This window comes from Amblyomma maculatum, chromosome 10, assembly GCF_055883805.1.
Source record: "Amblyomma maculatum isolate TAMU_Amacu chromosome 10, ASM5588380v1, whole genome shotgun sequence".
In the NCBI taxonomy this organism is placed as follows: domain Eukaryota; kingdom Metazoa; phylum Arthropoda; class Arachnida; order Ixodida; family Ixodidae; genus Amblyomma; species Amblyomma maculatum.
This window is the reverse complement of record NC_139353.1, coordinates 1,755,001-1,776,161: the sequence shown is the minus strand read 5'-3', so window position 1 is coordinate 1,776,161 and position 21,161 is coordinate 1,755,001. Positions and strand designations below refer to the sequence as shown.

Genomic DNA, 21,161 nt, shown 5'->3' with positions numbered 1-21,161 from the left:
TGTGCTGCCCATGAAAGATATGTACATATGTTCTACTCAAAGTGTACTAAAAGCCCCCTGCTATGGTCTTGGATGAAGACCGGCAGTATTGTAAATAAATAAAAAAAAGCTGTATAGCTTTCCTTTGTACTACGGCTGCACTTGGATGGATGTCAATGAATAATTACTCCCTTGTTACAAATCTATTCCACCTCGGAGGTTTCCCCTAAATATTTGACCAACATTGTCTACTCTCTCGCTCTGTCCTGTGGCAATTACTATGATGGTCAAACTAGTCTTTGTCTTAACGAAATGCTTAAGGAACAGTGCAATAGTGCAAAAATAAAATGCTGCTCGCAATATCGGGATTCATTGTCTTGATTGTGCTTGCCATCCGCGAAAAGTGTTAGGTGTAGTATATCACAAAGATACGGTCGCAAGAAAGATAATTGAGGCCTCAGTGATTGCGAAGCTAGGTTTGATATGCGTTAGCACTCCATCCATCGCCATGTCAAAAAAGAACACGAGTTTCTTGTATCATCGTAGATTTTGTTTTCTTGTTTCCCATGTTTTCTTCCTTTCTGGGATATCAGAAGTGGCTACTACAGAGGCGCTCTGAATAAAACAATCAGTGTCTCATGCCTTCCTCTCTCGTGTTTGTGCCGGTGCGCTGCTTTTTCCTAGAACGTTAACATGGCGTCACTCTTTCTCGGCTGTCCGCTATGCCCGTTTACCGGCCTCCCTGGTGCGGCGCCTTTTTTGTTGCTCACAGGGTGTCTGACACACAGCTGCTGGACTCGTCGGCCGTCAACGAGGAGGAGCTGGGCAGCAGCATCGGGGAGCGGCGCCAGGATGCGCTCATCCCGGACTCGGCTATCTACATCGGCGGCATCTTCGTAGCACTCGTGGTCGTCGGAGGCATCTTGGCCGTCGCGGTCGCGCTCAGGACAACCACGTCACGTGCGTATGCCTTTCACCCTTTTCCAGAGAGAGAGAGAGATGTCCGTGGACTTCGTTAGAGCTAGATTAGCTTTCTCTATATATGGCTCGTACCTGACGTCACGGACATCATGATGGTGCTTTACTTCTACAGTGCACACCAGAGAATATGTCGATAGTACTTCTCCGTGCCTTAGCAGCAGGACGGTCACAGTAACGTCAGTGACGCCTATATGTACAGTCTTTCCAAATTTTTAATAATATCGCGCGAGCGTCTGCTTCTAGGCGCAGCAGCGTCGAGGCGGAGCGGAAATCGAGAGAAGGAGCAAGTATATGCGCATAGGTCGTGCTGCTGCAGTCCCGAGATCGCTTATTTAATGTTCATGATTGCAGATTAGCGGAAATGGGTAACCATTCAAATACGACGGCATGATATGCTGCGCGTCTGCGAATAGCGTTTACAGAGCTATTGTTTTGGTTAATTTTTAGTAATTGCTCCCTTCTTCTGTACCTTGACGGATTCCCTTAAGCGTTTGAATACACCCATTCCCAAATGGAGTTCTTAGCAGCTGCTCTGCTAGCTTGGTTACTGGATAGCTGATGGCCCCGCGGTTTCGCGTCAAGATAAAAGTTTGACATGGTAGCGCAATGAAAAAAAAAAAAAAAAATGACGTTCATGGTTGTGCGATCATTTGACCTTCAGCTACCCTCAGGGTAATACAACAGTATCATCATAGCGGACTTATGACCTTGTTTGCTGTCCTTTGACGTTTACTTTTGATATTGTCATTGAGTGATATGTCGTCTAGACCAGAGGTGGGCATTTGACCTCAAAAACCTCGACCTCACCTCAAACTCAAAAAATATTTGGCGACCTTACTCAACCTCAACCTCATAAATTGAGGCTGAGGTCCCCCAGGCGACCTCACCTCACTTTTCAGGTGACCATTGGCGACCTCACTCAACCTCACCTCAAACTCAAAATGTGAGGTTGAGGTCGGGCTCTCGACCTCAAAAAAAAAAGCTCATTAAATTAAACCGTAACCTAAAGCAAATATACATTTCTCGGTAATCCTGGGATATATGGGCAAGCCAGAATTTTGTCGCATGAAGGTTGTATTTGACGCTTAATTTTATACAACAATTAATATCCCGGATAAAAGCAGAAAAACTCCGGAGACTCCATGTCCAATTCTGCACTAAAGTAGCAATCCTCTCCCCCTCCTCGCCTACCCTTTTTCTGGTCCGTTTTATTTTAAGGCCTACATGGGTACCACATTACTACGCATAAGCCCATAATGCAATACGAAGAGATTTTCCCATCCGACCCACATGAATAAAATCCGTATTAGAAATAAAACAAGCCAATTCTTACTATATACTGAAAAGACAAATTTTGTTGACCCTAGTGACGATGACAATGACGTAGTGCTCTTTTTCTTAATTCGCAAAAAAAAAAAAAAAACACATTGATGATTGCCAAGCTTTTTTTTTTTAATACACTGTACATTGTCTTGCGACCGAATACATTAAATTAGGAAAAAAAATAGGAATACAGTCGTGCCTCGTTAGTGGATACTTTGGTTTCCGACCAAAACTGTCCATAACGCGAGTCATCCATAATAATGAGTCATGAATAAAAACGAAAAGTATGTTTTCGAGAAAAACTTTATAATTAAAGGCTGCTTTTTTAATTAAATTTGTAATTAAAATCAGCCGACCTGTCGATGTTACCCCCTTCTCCATGAACAAGCCGACCCGAAATGTCATGTCTGTTTTTAAATCTTGTCAGCTATCCTCTTGAGCGGCTGAAGTTAGTAATGCCTAGACATAGCGTAGAACAGTTTTTCTCAGTAAACATCACCCTGTTTTACTGAACAAAAATTCCGTAAGTCATCACAGGTAAAACCTATTAAGACTGAGGAGAAGGAGTGGTACGCACCCATAGTGTTACCGAGGCAGCGAGCCTTCTGTTGAAGTGTATCGTCGCTCACGACAGCACCATTCGCGCGAACATTGCCGAAGCACATTAACAAGGCTGACTCCATTTCTTCTAACTGTGGTGGGTGCTGTCGGACTGTGGCTGACGCTGCGATGCCAACGTTGAGCCATTTATCGGAGTCCTGTAGTATCGATGCTACCGTCGACCTGGCGAGGCTGAGGCCTAGTTGAACTTGGGTCCAGTCCCTCACGGCTTGGATTGACTGAGATGGCTTTTGCCGCTTGCATTCACAGATTTCCCGCTTCGCGCCTACGTTCAGCTCTGTTCTTTTGCGTTTAACTGCCGCCATGCCAAAAGTCAGACTAAAGTTGAGGGTTACATGCTCCTGATTCTTTGCGCTCTTTTTGCCTAGTTAACCTCCCTGCCTTTCCGTTCTTCTGATTCTCTTTTTTCTGCCTTGTAAGCTTTATGTAAGGAAGTGAGGGAGTCAAGTTGGTAGGCTGCTGAGGGCTATCGAACAGCTCTTTCCTGTGCCGTTTGTATGTGTTCCTATGAAACAAACCCTGCAAGTTGAAGTACAGTTTACAATGACTGCTAGCCGACTACGAAGAGCTCAGACCTTGTCAAGGCCGCATCGCTGACTCAAGGCGAAGCCGACATGCGGACCGCCTGGGGCGCAACATGTGGCAGTTCGGCAGCGCAACAGTGACGAAAACCAGGAGCATGAGCTGGAAGGGCGTCCAGGACGGGACGCCCGGTCCTTTTTCTTTCCGGTCGCTTTTCTTTGGTCGCTCTACTTCGTGAGTGTGTCTTAATTCTGACCAAAAAGCGTTAACGGCTTCTTGGGACACCCTTTGTGTTTTTGGGGAAAAAAAATACTTCAGTTCCCACCCCCACTTTTTGGCGCTTGTCTGTCTCCTATCATTTCTTTCTTACGCTTTTACCGGCTTCTCTGTTCACATTCAGCAGAATTTATTGCGACCACATGTTGCTGCTTTCCCGACTGCGGCCTCTCGTTGCGGCGCTACCGCTGCACCCAGAAATTTCCCGGTTCCCTCCTTTCGGGCTCTTTCTTACTTAGCTGACCCTTGGTATGCTGTGTACGTTACTTTCCGCTCTTGCGCCCCTCCCCCTCCTAAAACGACGACACATCCGTTTGGTTCTTTCCAACTCCACAGGACTCGTTCAGGCATCCGGCCGTATCGGCTGTCTCATAGGTTCCCGGCCTGCGCGCCCTTCCTTAACTTGCGTTCGGACTCCCCTGCTTTTTTCAAACGATGTCCATATTAACGAGACAAAAATACATGGGCCCAAGTGGGCTGTATGCATTCTTCCCCTGTCCATTGTTCAGACAGCGAGTTTCTATATTACCGAGGCATAAATACATTAAAAGAGGTTCGTCCCCAGAAAAACTGTTCGTAATTCGGGTCATCCATATTAACGGGGCACGAATTTTCCATAACAGCCACTCATGAAACGACCTGTTGTGATGATTAAATTCAGAACAAAACAAACAAAAAAAAAAAACGAGGAAAAGACAGCAACACACCAAATAATCACAAAACTCGGCCAACGCCGAGTACACAAATGTACCTTCAGAAAATTTCGAAGAGGAACGCCGTGGATGTTATGAGGTCCCAACCGGCCACTCCTAGGTGTTTGTCTATAATTCTGTGATCCCGTGGCGTGTTGCAAGAATTGACGAAATTACTTCTTCAAACACCACGCTTACATTAAAAAATTACAGGGTTCGGAACTGCTAGGAAAGAGGGTTAAACGTGAACCACTTTGCTGTCGCGAACATCGGCTCGCCCGTCAAATTTCGCCCGACCAAAATGTCCAACTCCCCCCCGCCTCCCCCCCCCCCCCTCCCCCCTCGAAAATAAAAAAACGATATAAATTCTTGTACGTCCGAACAGAATACTGGATGTCATTTCGGCAACAAGTCTGAGACGAGCTTCTTTGTGTTATTCACTTGTTTTCCTTTAAAGACTGAACTAATAGATTACACGGTAGTGTCTCCGAAGCTGTTTCGCCGCATGCACCACACGTGCATCCAGAGAAACCGTTTCCCCGTTAGTGTCGTATAATTACAGCACATCAACGTAAAATAAAGACAAGAACAACAGAAAGGAGGCGAGCAAGCAGCCCGGAGGGACCGCGCTCCCTGCTGTGCACGCGCTCCTCCCTTCGCCGTCCGTCTATCTGGTTTTGCTCATGCAGTGAATGCCGAATTGTCACCATTACACACCAAAGGCAGCAGCGAATGTGTCAGCTTCGGTTTCAGAGTCTATATTGCGCTTTGCAATACTTGCAAGAAAAAAAAAAAGAGAAATTAAATGACCGCTCCGGTAAGTGGAAAGGAGGGTGGTGCTATGGACCTTTGGAAAGATGCCAAAGAAAGCCAAATGTGAGGGAAATAGCCTGTTCTCTGTTGGGCAGTGCACGAGCGTAAATGTCATACAAGAAAAAATATATAAAGAAATACCGTGTTGAAGAAAGTAATACGAAATTTCGCACACTAAAAACAGAACTGCGCTTCCCAGAGCTCATAGAAGGCTTGAGACATCGATTTAGTACTGCATTCCTTAGTGCTAGCATGTAATGGGTTTCATTCACGCATATTTCATTTGATTTTTAAAGAAAAAACTATTGTCTGATTATATTACTCTGGTATCTGACCACAAAAATTTTCATCCGATTGATTTGCCCGTCTCGAGAAGACGGCCGCACAAAAGAGACACGCTCTGTTTGCCACACTAATTCGTCCGTCTAGACACCAAAATGTCGAGCCAGAAAACATTTCTATACCTTTTAGCTTATAAAAACATGTAGGAGAACGCTTTTCTCTTTCTTTTGTTTCCTGCGCCTAAAGAGATTTCAAGAGAGACCTGATATTATGGAGTTAAGAACATCATCCTTCCTCCTCCTGCATTGCTTGGTTTCACTAGAATTTGAGAAAGAAACAAAGGGCGGAGCAAAATCAATTTTGTTTCATTGGGATTTACTGTATACAAGCCCCATGTAATTTTTTTGCCTCTTCTATCTAGGCAAATTGCTAACATGCGCAGACTTCTTTCCTGTATATCAGCTGCGTCTTATAAGCTGTGCCGTCCGTCTCATCCTCTTGCATGTTTTTACCGCTATATTAGTTATGTGAGGAACGCTAGCACCTTGATCCTATGCTGCAATGATTCGGCGTTGCAGTTGTTCGGGGCCACCTGTGGATCTGTTAGAGGGAACGAGCAGCACAAAACCAAAGAGAGGTTATTCTGGAGAACATAAGAATATAAATTTACAGGACCGGAATATAGAACGATGACGTACAATTCGAAAGGGAGGACCTCGATAAAATGCTCAGCCGGTATTGTGCCGGATTTCCTGGTTTGTTTATGTTTTCCTTTTTTTTTTTAATTCTTTTGGTATCACGTTCTCTAACAATTTCGCTGCGCCATTTTCCATTATGTTTCCGTGTAATGTACAGCGGGATCCTTCATCGAATGTAAGGCAGCAGCCGTGACGTCAGCGCCTGGAAACGGGCATGCACACGACAAACAGTTCTGCTTCGTGCCGCCGTCTGCGCAAAAGACAATTTGCTTCGCTTTTTAGTTTGCTTGTTTGCGTAATCCGACAAAAGCACCGCGGGTCAGAGAGAGTTATGTGCTTTTGGGTGTTTGAGCCGACGGCAAGCATAGGCACTAACAAGTCAGAGAAAACGGGGGTGGCGGGCGGGGGGCACGAGGAGTTCGTGCCGTAAAAAAAAAAAAAAAAAAAAGAAAACTTCCAAGAAGGCCAGAGGGAAGCGTCCTCGGGCTGCGGACATTACGGTGGAATACCGAAAGCTGGGCAGGGGCTGCGGCATCCGGTCGTCCGAACAGGGGGTAACCTAACACCAAGGGTCGGCGGGCACACCGCGGCAGTATGCTCGAACTCCGCGTCAAACGAGGCGCTCTTCGAAGTAAGCCGCGGCAACAGCAAAAAGCCTGGACCTCACAATTTCGACCTCACACAATGACGACCTCACTCAACCTCAAACTCACGCGTGAGATTGAGGTCCAGTTTCGTGACCTCACTCAAAAAATTTCGAGCTATCACCGACGTCACCTCAACTTCACCTCACTCCGTGAGGTTGAGGTCATTTTGAGGTTGAGATCGACCTCATGAGGTTGCCCACCTCTGGTCTAGACAGACACTACGTCGAAGAATCATGCGGTCCATGACATTGAGATCACGTGAATCCGTTGTATAAAGGGTGCCGTGGGCCTCTCTTTCTATCGCCAGTCATGGATCAGGAATCGAGCACGTCAGATCGTGAAGCTGGCACTGTCACTACAACAAAACCTAGGGTATAACCATAAAGAGCTATCGCTCGGCCTTCTGCTTAACCAAGTTGAACCACTGCTAACTTTTCCTTCTACTGCAGTGTCATTGAAAGCCGCATACTACATATGCTTCGTAACCGTATGATTCGGCTTCAGTGGGGGCTAATACGCAAATTATTGCGACGATACTACAGTTCGTTTTTTGCAAGTAAATATCGCAAGATATTTCTTGGGCATGCTAAGCAATTTGTGATATTTTCGGTAGAATCCGCACTATATCCAGCTGACAAAACCAATCGGTCCCAGCTTCTTGGGGCTTCGATACATAACAGCCGATGAATAGCAGGGTTTGCTTCGCTTTAATGAGAACAGCCTGCCGGATGGCGCGCACATTAGCAGCAGAAAATGTGGGCGGGCCTTTACCCTTGCAATGCTTTCTCTGTCAACGCTGGACAAGTCGAACGCCCTCGCGACATTATTAAATATTCGGAGGGCTGTACATGTTTTATCAGCGGAGCCGCCATCTCGTCTGGTTCGGAAGACTTTCATGGAAGGGCTGTGCAGACAAATGCGTAGTCTACTGAATGCCATTAAATTCTATCACCTCTCTGTGGAGTGCTCAAGGGCTATACATAATCCGTGAAAAATTCTGCTGAGGGTTAGCAAATCGTTGAAGGACATTTTTTATTGTCAAGCGCGCGTTGATTTTAAGGGCTTCGCTGTAGAAGTGTCTATTTTCCTGCCTATAATGCTCGCAGGAGGCATCGGAGCTTGTCTAGGGCTATCGAACAGAGTGGCGCTGCCGAGAGGAGAAATCTCCCTTTGATCAAAGGACAGAACTTGGCCCTCTTGCTATTCTAGTCAGATGCTGTGAACAGCTGAGAGCATTCGCTTTGGTTCTTGACTTTGATGTACAGAGCAAAATCTACCCCTTAAATTTCATAAAATCGTAAATATTTTTCACCTTCTCTCTAATTCTATCTTGCTTTTAAGCTCAATTCAGGCTCACTTCGTAAGTAATGGAAAATATAGCCGTGTTTATATCTAAGTTTCTGGACGGAAACGCTATTTGTGAAGGTTAGATTGCAAAATTTGGCCAGCCGCAGAAGAGTGGAGTAAGAGATTCATGCTGCCGAGGCTAAGGGCGAAGTGCATCTCACTCGAATCAAAATGCGAGAAATCCCTTGCATAGGGGGAAAGGAAGGTCGGCAGCATTGGCCCGTCATTATACTGCTTGCCTTGGTAGTATATGTGGTTCCAGCTCTTAAAAAAATTCTTTATTGCAGGACTGGACATCCTGGGCACGGGCCTTCCGCTCGCGAAAGAAGACGATGGTAGGTATTGCGGACTGTAGATGGCGCCATGCGAGCAAATTTTCCTTATGCTTGTGATGCAAAAGAAAAAACAGCGACCAAGTATACACCGTTCGAGCTAATGCTAGGTCGTCTTCACCGTACGGTTTTGCTGTTTCAAAAATGACGCTTTTGCAAATAAAAAAAGAAGTAATACTTTTAAGACCAGGAATTTGTAATACCTACGTGGCGATGCCAATTTGCAAGGCTCTTGAACAACAAAGCTCAATCCCGAATAACAGGAATAATTAACGTATACGCTGTCGCGTGATACTCTTAAAGTGCCCCCCAGTATTCGTCTTTTGTCATCCCTCAAATACTTTGATTATCAGATGCATCGTGATCACACTTGCTATAGTAGTTCTCGTGCTTTGCGGTTCCTGTGTCCATGTCTCATGTGTCGCGTGTTGCACAGTGTTTCGAGCGCGCTGCCGTTTACGCTTACCACGAGCTTCTAACACGCAGACGGTTCCTCTCCGTCCGTGGTGATGCCCGGCGCTGGCTCCGAGAACAGGGCCGACGACCAGCCCTTGCCGCACGACCACGAGCGGCCGTCCAACCTGGGCGCGGGCGTCGAAGACACTCCGGAGACCAAGGCCGAAGAGCACAGGAACACTAGAGCACGTGCGTGGAAGGGTGTAGCCCTCTGTTGTCGTAGGGGTCATTTTATTGTCAGATAATCAAAAAGGAACTGAAAAGATATTTGTCAGCTCCGGTATCTGGTATCAAGTCATCCGAAGCACCTGAACTGGTGCGGCAGAAAGAAAAGGATAGTGAGGGAGAGAAAGAGTGAGTGAGAGGGAGAAAGGACAGGATAGGCCGTGTACAGAGCATTCGCTAAAATTTCCTATTATTTATTCAAATTGCCTAGAAGATAATATTATATACTGCTTTAGTTCTTTGTTAATATCCATCCAGCACCAAAATAAATCGTTATTGCTGAAAAAGAAAGAAAGGAAAGGAGTTGAAGATAGATATGTTCTTTTTTCTGTCACAAAGTACAAGCTCATGACGTCAAACCCGAAAAGGACACCACGGTCGCGGTAGAAACTGAGCTGCCAAAAAAATAGAATGTGCAAAAAAAAAAAAAAAGATCTGCAGAGGCACTATTTGCATGAATGCTCGCCCCGATGCGTTACCGCGAAATCCACACCCCACGCTTCCTCTAGGGCGCCTCAATGCGCTCATCAATGAACGCTAGCTTCCTCTAGACATGACCGGTCTAGACGCGCGCACATCGAAACCGGCCGTGACCTGAAGTCACTGGATCCAGCATCCTCCTGTCGCAAACGCCACCAAGTGACCGGTAGCGTGATGTCTTCTGTAGAACTCGTTCCGCTTCTCTTCTGACGGCGCCCACTGCGCTAGGTCATCTGGTGTGGCATACAGTTGGAGAGGGGAAAGCCTCAGTTCGCAGGTCGAAATGTTGGCTCGACCTGCGAACTGCGGCTTTCCCCCTCTACCCTTGTTCAGGGCTCCTTCCTACCGTGTAAGTCATCTTCTTCATCTCAGAGTGATGATCGCTTTGCCGAGACCCACTTGTGGAAATGTTGGCTCGTCCTGCGAACTGAGGTTTTCCCACCTCTACCCTTGTGAAGTGATCCGTCATACCTTGTAAGCCATCTTCTTCCTCTCGTTCTACCTGGATACAGTTGGAGAGGAACATAAATCGTCGGTTCCAATCCCTTTGCAAACTAGCCTCTAACTCGGCTAGCTTAATCGGAAGCGAAACAGTTTGGTACCATCTGGAACATAGCGCGAAGAACGCTTGCGTCAAAGTTTTTGGTACGAAACAGAAGAAATCTTGCGTCACGTGGCGCTCCGTCATTGATACCGTACGAGCAAATGCGCAAGGGGAGACTGGAGTACCTGTTGTGCAGTGGTTCGTTTCGAAACATAAACTTTTATTGAGCGTTTCGTCTTCCCTCTCGCCATTTCGCTGGCTAGCGGTAGACAGCGGTTGAGGCGCCATATTTATGGTCACAATCGAGTGCTCACTACGCCAATGGCATATGGAATTTCGAATGATGGGACTAGCAATGCTATTGCTTAATGAGAACCGATGGCATTTCAGTTTGCTTGCCAAAACAGTCGTTGGCGCTGGTATCTGTATTTCGTTTTTGGCCTTTGATAACCTACGAAAGCTTTATTTTCGGTGAAAGTATACTTCTTTGTTTCGAGAACGGGATACCTCAAAGGCAGAGACAGGGTTAAGTTGGTTCTCAACATGGTTTCAATGGTGAATGCATTTAAAGGGACACTGAAAACAGCTTCGTTTAGTTGTTTAACTGCTGCTGCTGCTGCTGCTAATGATGATGGTAATGATGATGTACTGGTCGTTCGTGACTGTTGACGCTCGATAGGAAGCAAACTAGCACCTGATTGCTAAATAATTAGTGTTGAAATTAATTTTTAACTATTCTATTCGTGGCCTTGATGAGTACATAGAGTGGATTAGCGACTCCACGATTGCCTGCTAGAAATAGATCATGGTGCGCTTCAGGTAACAGAAAAAAGTATACTGGCCCCCGCAATTGCTTGTGCGAACGTCATGTGGCAGCGGAACCTTTATTTAAATGCATGTGTTTTACAGCTGATTAAACCTCTCCTTTCCGTGAAAGTCTTTGATGCGGTAACCGTTCGGTGCAGACAGTCTGCTGGTACGCGGTGACCTTTAATGCGGAACGCTCTAAGCGCTTTTTCCAGTCATTTCCGTGATGTTCAGTTTTATCACTCCGCTACAATGCAATTTGTAAGTCGTTGGTCATCTTGAGGGGGGGGGGGGGGGGGGCTGTCACATGATTTTTAGGGCGAATCTGGGATAGGGAAACTCTACGGAGCACCTGGTTTCCTTTCTGTCTTTCCTCCGCCGCCTTTTGCTCAGTGTTTCGTGGGCCATTTGCCTGGATAAGAAGCCACTCCAAAGTTTTCGTATCGTGTTTTCTTTTGGTTGGGAATTACGATTAACACATTAGCAAACATATATCACCACGTAGGATGAATGTGTGTCCAGGAAATAATTTGAATCTGATTTTTTTTTTCTGTAGCTTTATATGGTTTTGTTAACCGAATTATGGTTGCGGTATCGCTTGAGGCGGACGCAAACTCCAGTATAAACACCGCTTTACGGTTTCAATTCACTCGAGCTCTTACAATATCCCCCCCCCCCCCCCCCCCCTTTGCCGGAGTGAGAGGGAATGAACAAAGAAATATTATACTGCAGTTTTCATGTGCCTCATGTGGTGTCATTCTGAAAATTGAAATTGTGACGTAACAATCTTCTTTCCACAGCCGAAATGAAAATTGAAACTGTAGAATAAATTAATAAATTAAAACAACTTACCGAGCGTAGGATCCTTTCATGAGTGGAACCATGTTTATCGATACCTTACATATAATTCCGGACCAAAAACACAGTACAAAAAAAAAAAATGATCACTGTGCATTTGCACAGGTGTTGCAGTTCTAACAGGCTTACCACGCGTATAAATCTTGAAGCAATGTCGATAGTTAGGACATCAGGATAACTGACATCAAATATCTGATAATTGCTTATAACATGGGGTCGTCAGTTGATTTCTCTCCTGGCGGACTTATCTGACATCATTGGGAAACACCGCACGTTATGAAATGAGTGCTATCAATGCTAAGTAAGCTATATTTGTGAATGAGATGCAAAAATGCAGTGTAAATAGTGCCTTTATTGAAAATTAAGAGTTTTGAGTGAGGTGTAGGAGCAGTTCGCGTATTACATATATTTACGTTCCGAAGTATACGTGCCGGACTTGGCTCCTGGAAAGGCGTTCTCCCACTGATTTGAAGCCCTATTACGAGAACTCCGCTGTAAGCTCTTCATCGTAATTGCACAGTGCAGTGTGAGTGAATCATGCACCTCTTAATACAAGAGGAGACATCGGTTAACATGTATCGACCGAATCAGGCTTTTATGACCGCGAAGAACTCTTGATCCGGCATAAATTTCTTCGCATATTTTTTTTTGAAGCATGGTTTTCAGCGGCGTCCAAATGTACCTGGTGGTTCTTTTAGGATAAATTGCAAAAATTTCTTAGGTTACCGTTATAGAGGCAATTAACCACGCACGAGGCATTTAATTATTCTCAAGTATGCTTGCACCTTGATCCGAAAATATGAGTGAAATATCATCACAAAATAAACGAATTATTTCTAAATATTTTTCTAGATATTAAGGTGCGTAGACTGCGCCAGTGACTCTAGACGGATAATAACGAAGCAATGAGAAATGTTCGCCAAAGCTTACTTCACGGCACTAGTTTGCTGCACTTGCATGAAGCCGAACCAGCGTTTCTTTGGAACGCACTTCGAGGCAAGATAGGCCGGCTAAGGCAGGCTATGAAATGTACCTTAAGAGCGTTAACTGCTCATCTATTTGGTTGTCAGACATAATTAAGCGCCCGTGGTGTCCTCTCTCTTGTGTGTGTCTGTGTTGCTCCTAATACTCTGTAATTACGCTATGAAACTTTCAAGCCTCTAACAGAATAATTTGGGTGTTCGCAGCGAGAGGACGTCATACACAAGCTAGGCGAGCGAACAAAAGTAAGCAAACGTTTATTCATCTTTATTCGCTCTAGAATTTCTCCGTGAATAGTTAGGCATGCCTCTTCTCCTAACACTTCCATATAAAGCAAAGCCAGCTTTTCAGGTATCAGGTTTGTTATTTGTGACCTTACAGGCTCCTCGCAAAGTGGTCGATGACCTCATTATACACGTGATGACAATAGCGCGGCCTGTCGTCCCATAAAAACAGTATTGATATAAAATCCTGAAACTCGGCACTAAATGATCCTGAAATGGTAATCACATTTGAAGTATCGACAGGAAATGATATCTGTCAACATAATTTCGTTTACAGCGAACATCAGACCCTGATATGCACAAGGTAATTTTTACAGTTAACTTGCCTAGTGGAACGTGCAAGTCTCGAACTTCTTTACGTCGTCTTCATGCTAGCTAATGAACATTTAACTGCTATAAAATTGTGTCTGAACTTCTAATTTCCTTTCTTAAAAAGATAACAAATTTAATTATTTCTTATCAAGGAACAGAGCAGAATGCACGTTACCACATGTAGCAGTGATGATCTTTCAAGACTGAGATAAAGCTCGTACATAAAATTTCTGTTGGAGAACCGATAAGTGGAGGATCTGCCTACACGTCAGTATACGTATTTTGCTCTTAACTTGATGTGATTGACAGAGGCTGCCCTTTTGATGCCGGGAAAATAGTAAAGGGGCAATGCGACGTGATGTCGGGCTAACTTTGTGTGTGCGCACGGTAGTGAGAGGCATAGTGACAAGTAAAGGCCACCCCTTTTTAGTTGGTTGGGTTATGACCAGCGCCCAATTACAAGCGCAATGGCTCCCGATGGTTCTCATTCGCTATGCAACCTCGAGGATTAAGGCACGGGTAGAGTATGTTAGGAATACTGGGAAACAGCCGTGTTCTTTCTTAGTTGCCTTTTATTTGCGAAAGCAATACTACTCGCACTTTCAAGCCTTCGCGTGACCCGGCCGCAGTTGCGTTTGACCTTAAGCGGACTGACGTCACACAAGCTGCTAGATAGGGGGACCAACTCGCTCCTTCAGATCGCCCAGCCGCAGTTACAGAGCGTGGTTGCTGCGCCGCTCACCTGCGGCGCTACTGTCGCTGTGACGTCACACCAGCTGCTAGATATGGGGGACCAACTCGCTCCTTCAGATCGCCCAGCCGCAGTTAGGGCGCGTGGTTGCTGCGCCGCTCACCTGCGGCGCTACAGTCGCTGTGACGTCACACCAGCTGCTGTATATGCTGGAGTTGACTGCTCTAGCCGAGATTCTTCACTATGTCGTCGACTAGTAAGGCTAAGTAAGCGTTAAGTACTACCTTCAACTTAGCCCTCTGCAACCAATTTCTACAACCCAATGGGGAAGCAGTTTAGACTTGGTTATTTATAGACCATCGGATGACCATTTAATGACGAGTGTACAAAGAGCCATTTCTTCTCTGACCACCAAAGTGTATTCATTGGAATAAAAAAAGTCCAGGAATAAACTATACTTAAAGCCTCTTTACTATGTCACAAAATGTTCCAACAATGATGAACTAATCGCCTTATTACTGCTTCTTATGCATAGACTAACCAGTTAAGCTAAACATTCAAGCCACGCCAAGTTTGAGCCCAAGCGTAGCCAGGCAATTATTGCTTTCGCAATTCTTCAGGCTTAACCAAATTGAGCCATTTTTATTCCCAAATAAGCTTTGTCGTTGAATAGGCTCTTCTTACTATTCCATAATTTATCTTTCGCCAACACCATGGTTTAAGTTTTCTACTGCTTTCCTGCTTAATTTACAGATGACTTCAAGCCCTCCAAAGAATCATCTGCCACTGTGGTCCAGTGACTGTTGCGTTAAGCCGCTGAGCCCAATGACGAAGCATCGAATTCCCGCGGATAGCATTGCGATGCAACAAAATTAGCGAGATACTTAAGTTTCGCCTTAAGGTTATGATAGCGACCGGTGGCCCTCTGAGATGCTTGAGAATTGGGAAATCGACGCAGACGCGCAGTTTGCATTGCGAAAGCCACTTTATGATTTGGGGGCGCCATCTGTCCTGGCAAAGAGGTATCACTTTACGTTGGAGTTCCGATGGGCGCCATAATACTTTCCCTATTTCGACCAAGCGAGCTTCATACACTATAGCGTAAAATGTGTTAAGTGGGCTGTGCGTTATCTGTGCATAGCAAAGAACATCAGGGGGTCGAAATGAGCACATATGCATTTATTACGGCACCCATATGCAATGGCTGCATAAATTGGGACGATGATGGCGATGATGATGCCTGACACCGCGTTGCTTGGAACCATTGATGGTGAACGGGCTAAGAAAGACTTGATCTGTCGGAAGCGCAAAATGACGCGCCTCTGTGCAGAGAAACCGGCACACACCACGAAGCGCGTGAGGACAACCAAGGACGACGGTGTCGCGGTAAAAGAGCCGGCTCTGATCAGCGACGAGCCGGAAGAGACGACTACGGAACGTGAGCAGTGGGATATAAGCAGGACCTGCAACAACCGCATATGGCTTTGCTACTAAAACATACAGAGAATGTTCTGTTGGGGCAACAGAAATTTCTATAGTAGCATCAGAATTTTATATATTTACAATAAAACTACTGCATAACTATAGACTGCACAAAAGTACCACAGAAATGCAGAATACGTTGTCCTATATTTCTGTAGCATTTTTTTTTTCGACTAGGCAGATCAGAATGACAATATTATAAATATGCGAAACTGACGAAGAAACCAAGGCAGAAATGGCTTACAGGCACAAGAAAAGAAGGGAGGACGAAAGCAACACGCAAGAGTGTATCACATCGGGCCAAGATAAAGTACAGTCGACGTCACGCTTGTGTAGAGCGCTCGGGAAACACACGTCCCTGTAAATAAGGCCAGATATCGCCGCAGCTGGCAACACTCGAGTGAAAGTGGTGCGACAGATAGCCGCAACCAAGGTAGGTACTAGCCCAGAAATCTGGAGTCTATTTTTGGCTTTTGTAGCCCAATATGTTTTGCTCAAGAGCTCTACACAAGGGTGACGTCGACTGTACGAATAGGTGATGCAAAGGGGCTGAATATCAACAACGCGGTAACTATTGTATAGCACAAGAAAGAATCGTACAATTACAAATTACAATAATCTTACAATTAATCTCTAATGCAATACAATTAATCTCAAAAAGAAATTCAAAACATGTCTGTATTGGTAAATTACGCTCATGGCTTTAACCGAACGAGTGTTCCGAAAAGCCGCGAGCGGAATTCTATGGAATAATAATAATAAAAAAAAGTGTAATGCGTGATACTGAATGCCCCAAAGCCAAATGTTAAATATGAATCAGTCACTTTGAAAAGAAGAGAAATAGAATGGTGAAGCCGATTAGTTTTTTGTTTCGCTTGTAGCGAAAAGCGTTATTGCAGGGGTGTTCGGTTTTAATTTGCAGCGACTACCCGTCGCCGCGCATCAAGCAAGAGCCGAGGCGTCAAAGGGAAACGGAAAGAAGGTAATACATGCTTTACGGTAGCTGTTAGGTTGGCGTATCCTAACAACGCCAGTTGGAGGCAGAAAAGCCGACCTTACAAACAAACTGTATTGTGTTGTGGCGAAGCTAAGCCGGATATGTGGCAAAGCTTGTTTTAGAGGTGTGTAATTGTCAAGCATTGCTAGAGGATGATACTGGCTCCTCGTTGTTTACAGCTACATAACTATTTCAAAAGAAGCTTTTATAAAATTTCACGTTAATAGTCTAATAATGTGGCCAATTGCAGGCTGCACGAGACACGCGTTAACTCGCATTCTTCACCCATAAAGCTTCTGCACAACACAATGCAGTCTGTTTGTGAGGTCGGTTTTCCTGCGTTACACCGATGCTTTGTAGAAGGGCTGCGCCTACCTAATAACTACCACTATACTCGCTTCATAACACTTCATCACTCCACTTAAGCTGACCTTACCTAACCGGAAATTAAAAACAAATTGATGTTAGCATTCCCAATATCTCCAGGGTTTACGGATGAATGAGATAGTCTCAAAACCACAGAGACGGTTGTCAGTATAAATCTCGTGCCACGTGAGAAGAAATCACTGCAAATGCTTAACGCGCAAAGTTATATGTCGCAACGATGATAACGCCTGCAAAACAGGGAAGAGAAAGAGAGAGAAAGAAGCCCAATTATAAACTGTGCTCATGAGCGCGAAACCTAGGTCGCTAATGAAGTTCAAGTGTGACAAGAAAACTCTCCAAGAAAAAACTCTGCTCTGCTTGGTTGACCGGTCAAAAACGTTAAACTCGCATGTCGATTAGCACACAAGCCGAGAATGTCAAACAGAAGTGCTGGTAAAAAGAGATGTAATTCACAACTACATGGGTGTAGAACTACATGTGTAGAACGTTAAGAGATAGGAAACGTGCAGAGTGGGTCAGAGAAATAACTCGTCACTGACATTCTAGAGGAAATGAAGTAGAAAAAAATGGGCATGGGCAGGACATGTAGGGCGAAGAGAGGATAACCGATGGTCGCTGAGGGTAACAAACTGGATTCCAAGGGAAGGAAAGTGTAGCAGGGGGAGGCAGAAAGTTAGGTGGGCGGATGAGGTTAAGAAGTTCGCAGGGGTCAAGTGGATGCAGCTAGCACAGAACCGGGTTAAGTGGAGAAATATGGGAGAGGCCTTCGCCCTGCAGTGGGATGCAGTCAGGATGATGATGTGTAGAACTGCCTCATCTGAATGAAAACCATTGTTAGAACGCTTTCAACTTTGAATAGGGAGGGGAGCGTAATTTTCTTGCGCGATTGGCTTGTGTGGAACCGGTAGGCTGTGAATGACAGCAAGACTAATGCCATACAATCTGCGCCATGTGAATGTGATTAGTATTTGAAATTATTACGTAGCGTAGTAAGCACTTGCTGGTAGTGAATTTGCCCATTTAACACGAGTACATGTGGCGTAGCCTGAGAGTTGCGTTCAGGGCACCCTCACCTGTATAAAATGGATGGTGGAAGGGATGTATAAGCAAAACATCTGTCTTGTTATTAGACTCTGGGGACAACTTGAAGATGAGACGATAGCAAGTAAGAGCGTATAGTGGGTTTTGAGCTGAAGATTGCAATCGCACTTGCGAGTCACATATGTCGTGAGGCTTGCTTCTTTTCGGTTCGTTGCTCTTCCTCCTTGCTTTCCTGCTGCTCGACATGCGTGATGTATTGATCAAAATCCGTCGCGCAATGTCCGCGACTCGCAAGTGTGAATGTCGGCCGAGAGGCATTGCTGTCGCCCGGACATGGATTTGTAGCTTCGGAGCCCAAGTTAATTACAGTATTGTACGAGGACCAATACATAAAGGGCGGTTTAAGAGGTTCGCGCTAACAATAAATAGTGAGCAGTCATTACAGCCGGACAGAGCAAAGAGTATGCTTACGCAAGGTAGGTATCGACGGGCACCTTCTAACTACGTTTTTTTCTAATGCAAAAAAAAAAAGAGGAAAATGAAGTTGAAATTTGGTGGTGGCAAATTGTCAAGTGCAATCACCGTATTACGATATTATAAAGAGATCACGTTACTTAAAAAATTGTCTCCCGATTCGTATGGTCATGCTAAAAAGGAATGAGGCTTTCTAACGGGTTTTATTTTTTGTTTATCGTTAACGGCTTCCCATGCGGATCCTCTCTCGCTTGACCCTTAATATGTGTCCTCTATTATCTCACACGCACGCATTACCATGCTGTCGTAAGCTACCACATAATGCGAGGATATATGTACGAAGGTGCCTTGGGGCAAAGCGGATAACTTGGGTGTCTTGTAGGACAGGATTCTAATCTTACCTCCCATCTCAAAGATGGGAGGGTAAGTTGGCACATACTGAAAGCCAATAATTGGCACATACTGCTTCCTGTGCTCCGCGCAGTTTGTCTCAGTGCTTCGTTAGGCCCATTCGCTACGGCAAGAATTTCGTCACTCTTATATTCCGAGCCATCTGACAACCTGAACATTCGACCAAATGCGTAAAAAAATGTTTTCTCGCTCCCTGTAGTTGCCACCGACGATCATCCGGAGCACCCACCCGAAACGCCGACCACACGCAAGAGCAGAGCGCACCGAGGTGACAGAGGAGAGAGGGAAACCGGTGACAAGGCGCCCGCCGAGGAAGAAACCGAGGAAGCCGAGGAAACCGCCCAGGAACCCGCCCAGGAACCCGCCCAGGAACCTGCCGAGGAATCCGCTGAGGAACTCGCTAAGAAGCCTGCCAAAAAGCCTACCCAGAAGCCCGCCCAAAAACCTATCCGGAAATCTTCCCAGGAACCTTTTGAGGAACCCGCTGAGGAAAGCGGTGACGAACGCGGGCCGCCCCTTACGAAGTCCCGGAACAAGCTCCGTTCCCGAAGGACATCGGGTGAGCTGCGCTTTCCCTAGTAGACGTCTACTTGGACGGCGGCCATTTTAAGATGCATTCCAATTCTCACGAAGACGTCTTCGGCGAAGTCAATGCAGGCTACTTTGCTGTCTAAACATGGCGAACAGTGCGCGGATCGCGCTGAGCGACTGCTTGTGGTGATTGCAGGAGCTGTACGGTGGTCGTGCTCTTTGCGAGCGCTGAAGTATGCATATGCATCATCTTTCAAATGTGAACTGTTAAGTGAATGCGTACGCTAGCTAGAGGCTAATAATTCAGCTGCCTTTATGGCCGTCAGATTCATTGTACTGCATATTAAGGAACCGCTCTCTAAGAGGAAAGCGTACCGTGGAGATTTTCGCTTAAGTGTTAGATGCTGTTGGTCTTTATTTTTTTAAACTTGACAATGAGTTTCTTCAGTTGTGATGTTATCAACGAACTCGTCGCTTTCTGGGCACCTCGCCTGGAGTCAGGACGGCTGCTGTACGGCACGCATGTGTTTCTCTATTCCTGTAGTAGCCACGGCAAACTCTTCCGTGCATTATCAATTCATCTTGGAAGAACGAACTCGCCTCACGATGCCGGCTTTTTACGTATTGATTTTAGTGTGTCTGTATACTATTAAAACGAGTTGCTGTTTTTGGTTTTCTGGCCTGTTGAGTGCAGACGACAGGTGTAACAGCACAAAGCTCTTTTTTTTTGTTTTTTGCTGTAGCCGGTTTTCACTATTCGCCCGTAACCCTCTCAAGTTTGCAGCCTTTTGCATTTTTGTTCATGCTTACAGCTGCGTGCATGAGCACATATCCTAGAAGCATGTACTTTTCATCATCAGTAATAAAAAAGTAAAAACGGAGCTGGCCCATTGCTGAGCAGTCGGTGCGGTCTGCTACAAGTCAACCGATCAATAGTCGATATGCGTTGTGGCGAGTAAACACGCAATATTATTGCTGCAAAAATTGGCCAACAGTTTAAAACGTGATTTTCACCTGTATTGTCGTAAAGATTTAAAGAAAGCAATGTTATAATAGTTATAATAGCAAGGTGACTCCAGACGTAGACAAGTAGAAGCATGCCATCACGTAAACGTGTAGGCGTCTGCGATGACTTCTACGAAGCCGTCTTTGCTAGACGTCTAAGGAATTGGAACGCACCCATAGTTTACCGTGATCCGCGATCTGCTACTATGCGCATGCCCAGCCTCCCTTGACTCCGATAGATGGCGACACATACTCCGATAGATGGCGGTGAAATTAAAGGTGCAATCATAGGTAGAAGTAACGAGATACTCGGAGAACTTAGAACGGCTTTAGAAATGGTAGGCGCTTAGATGATAGCCTGTTCGTGCTTACCCAATGCATCGAAATATCTAGAGTGGACAATCGACCTTTGTATTTGACCTTCCTGGACATAAACGGGGCGTACGACAACGTAAACAGGGAACTCTTGTGGAACATATTAAAAGAAGAAAAGAGTTCCTACAGGATATATACCGGGATAACACAGTAGAAATTACATGGGAAGGGATAAGAAGTACGGAAGATGTCAAAGTATGCAAAGGATTAAGACAAGGCTGTCCTCCATCACCGCTGCTGTTCATGCTTTATATGATAAACCTGGAACGGAGGATACAAGACAGTAACCTAGGTTTTAACCTGCCAC

General features: G+C 45.4%; 1 protein-coding gene across 1 annotated transcript in view; it reads left to right on the top strand.

The window, feature by feature from the left end:
* The first annotated feature begins 701 nt into the window (after positions 1-701).
* The window catches only part of LOC146175360 (uncharacterized), a 65,481-nt gene continuing 45,021 nt past the window's right edge, over positions 702-21,161 (top strand). The window contains exons 1-3 of the mRNA XM_084580797.1: positions 702-939; positions 8,469-8,516; positions 9,000-9,188. Of these exons, the coding sequence (XP_084436923.1) occupies positions 702-939; positions 8,469-8,516; positions 9,000-9,188 (475 nt within the window). The remainder of the gene's footprint in view (positions 940-8,468; positions 8,517-8,999; positions 9,189-21,161) is intronic.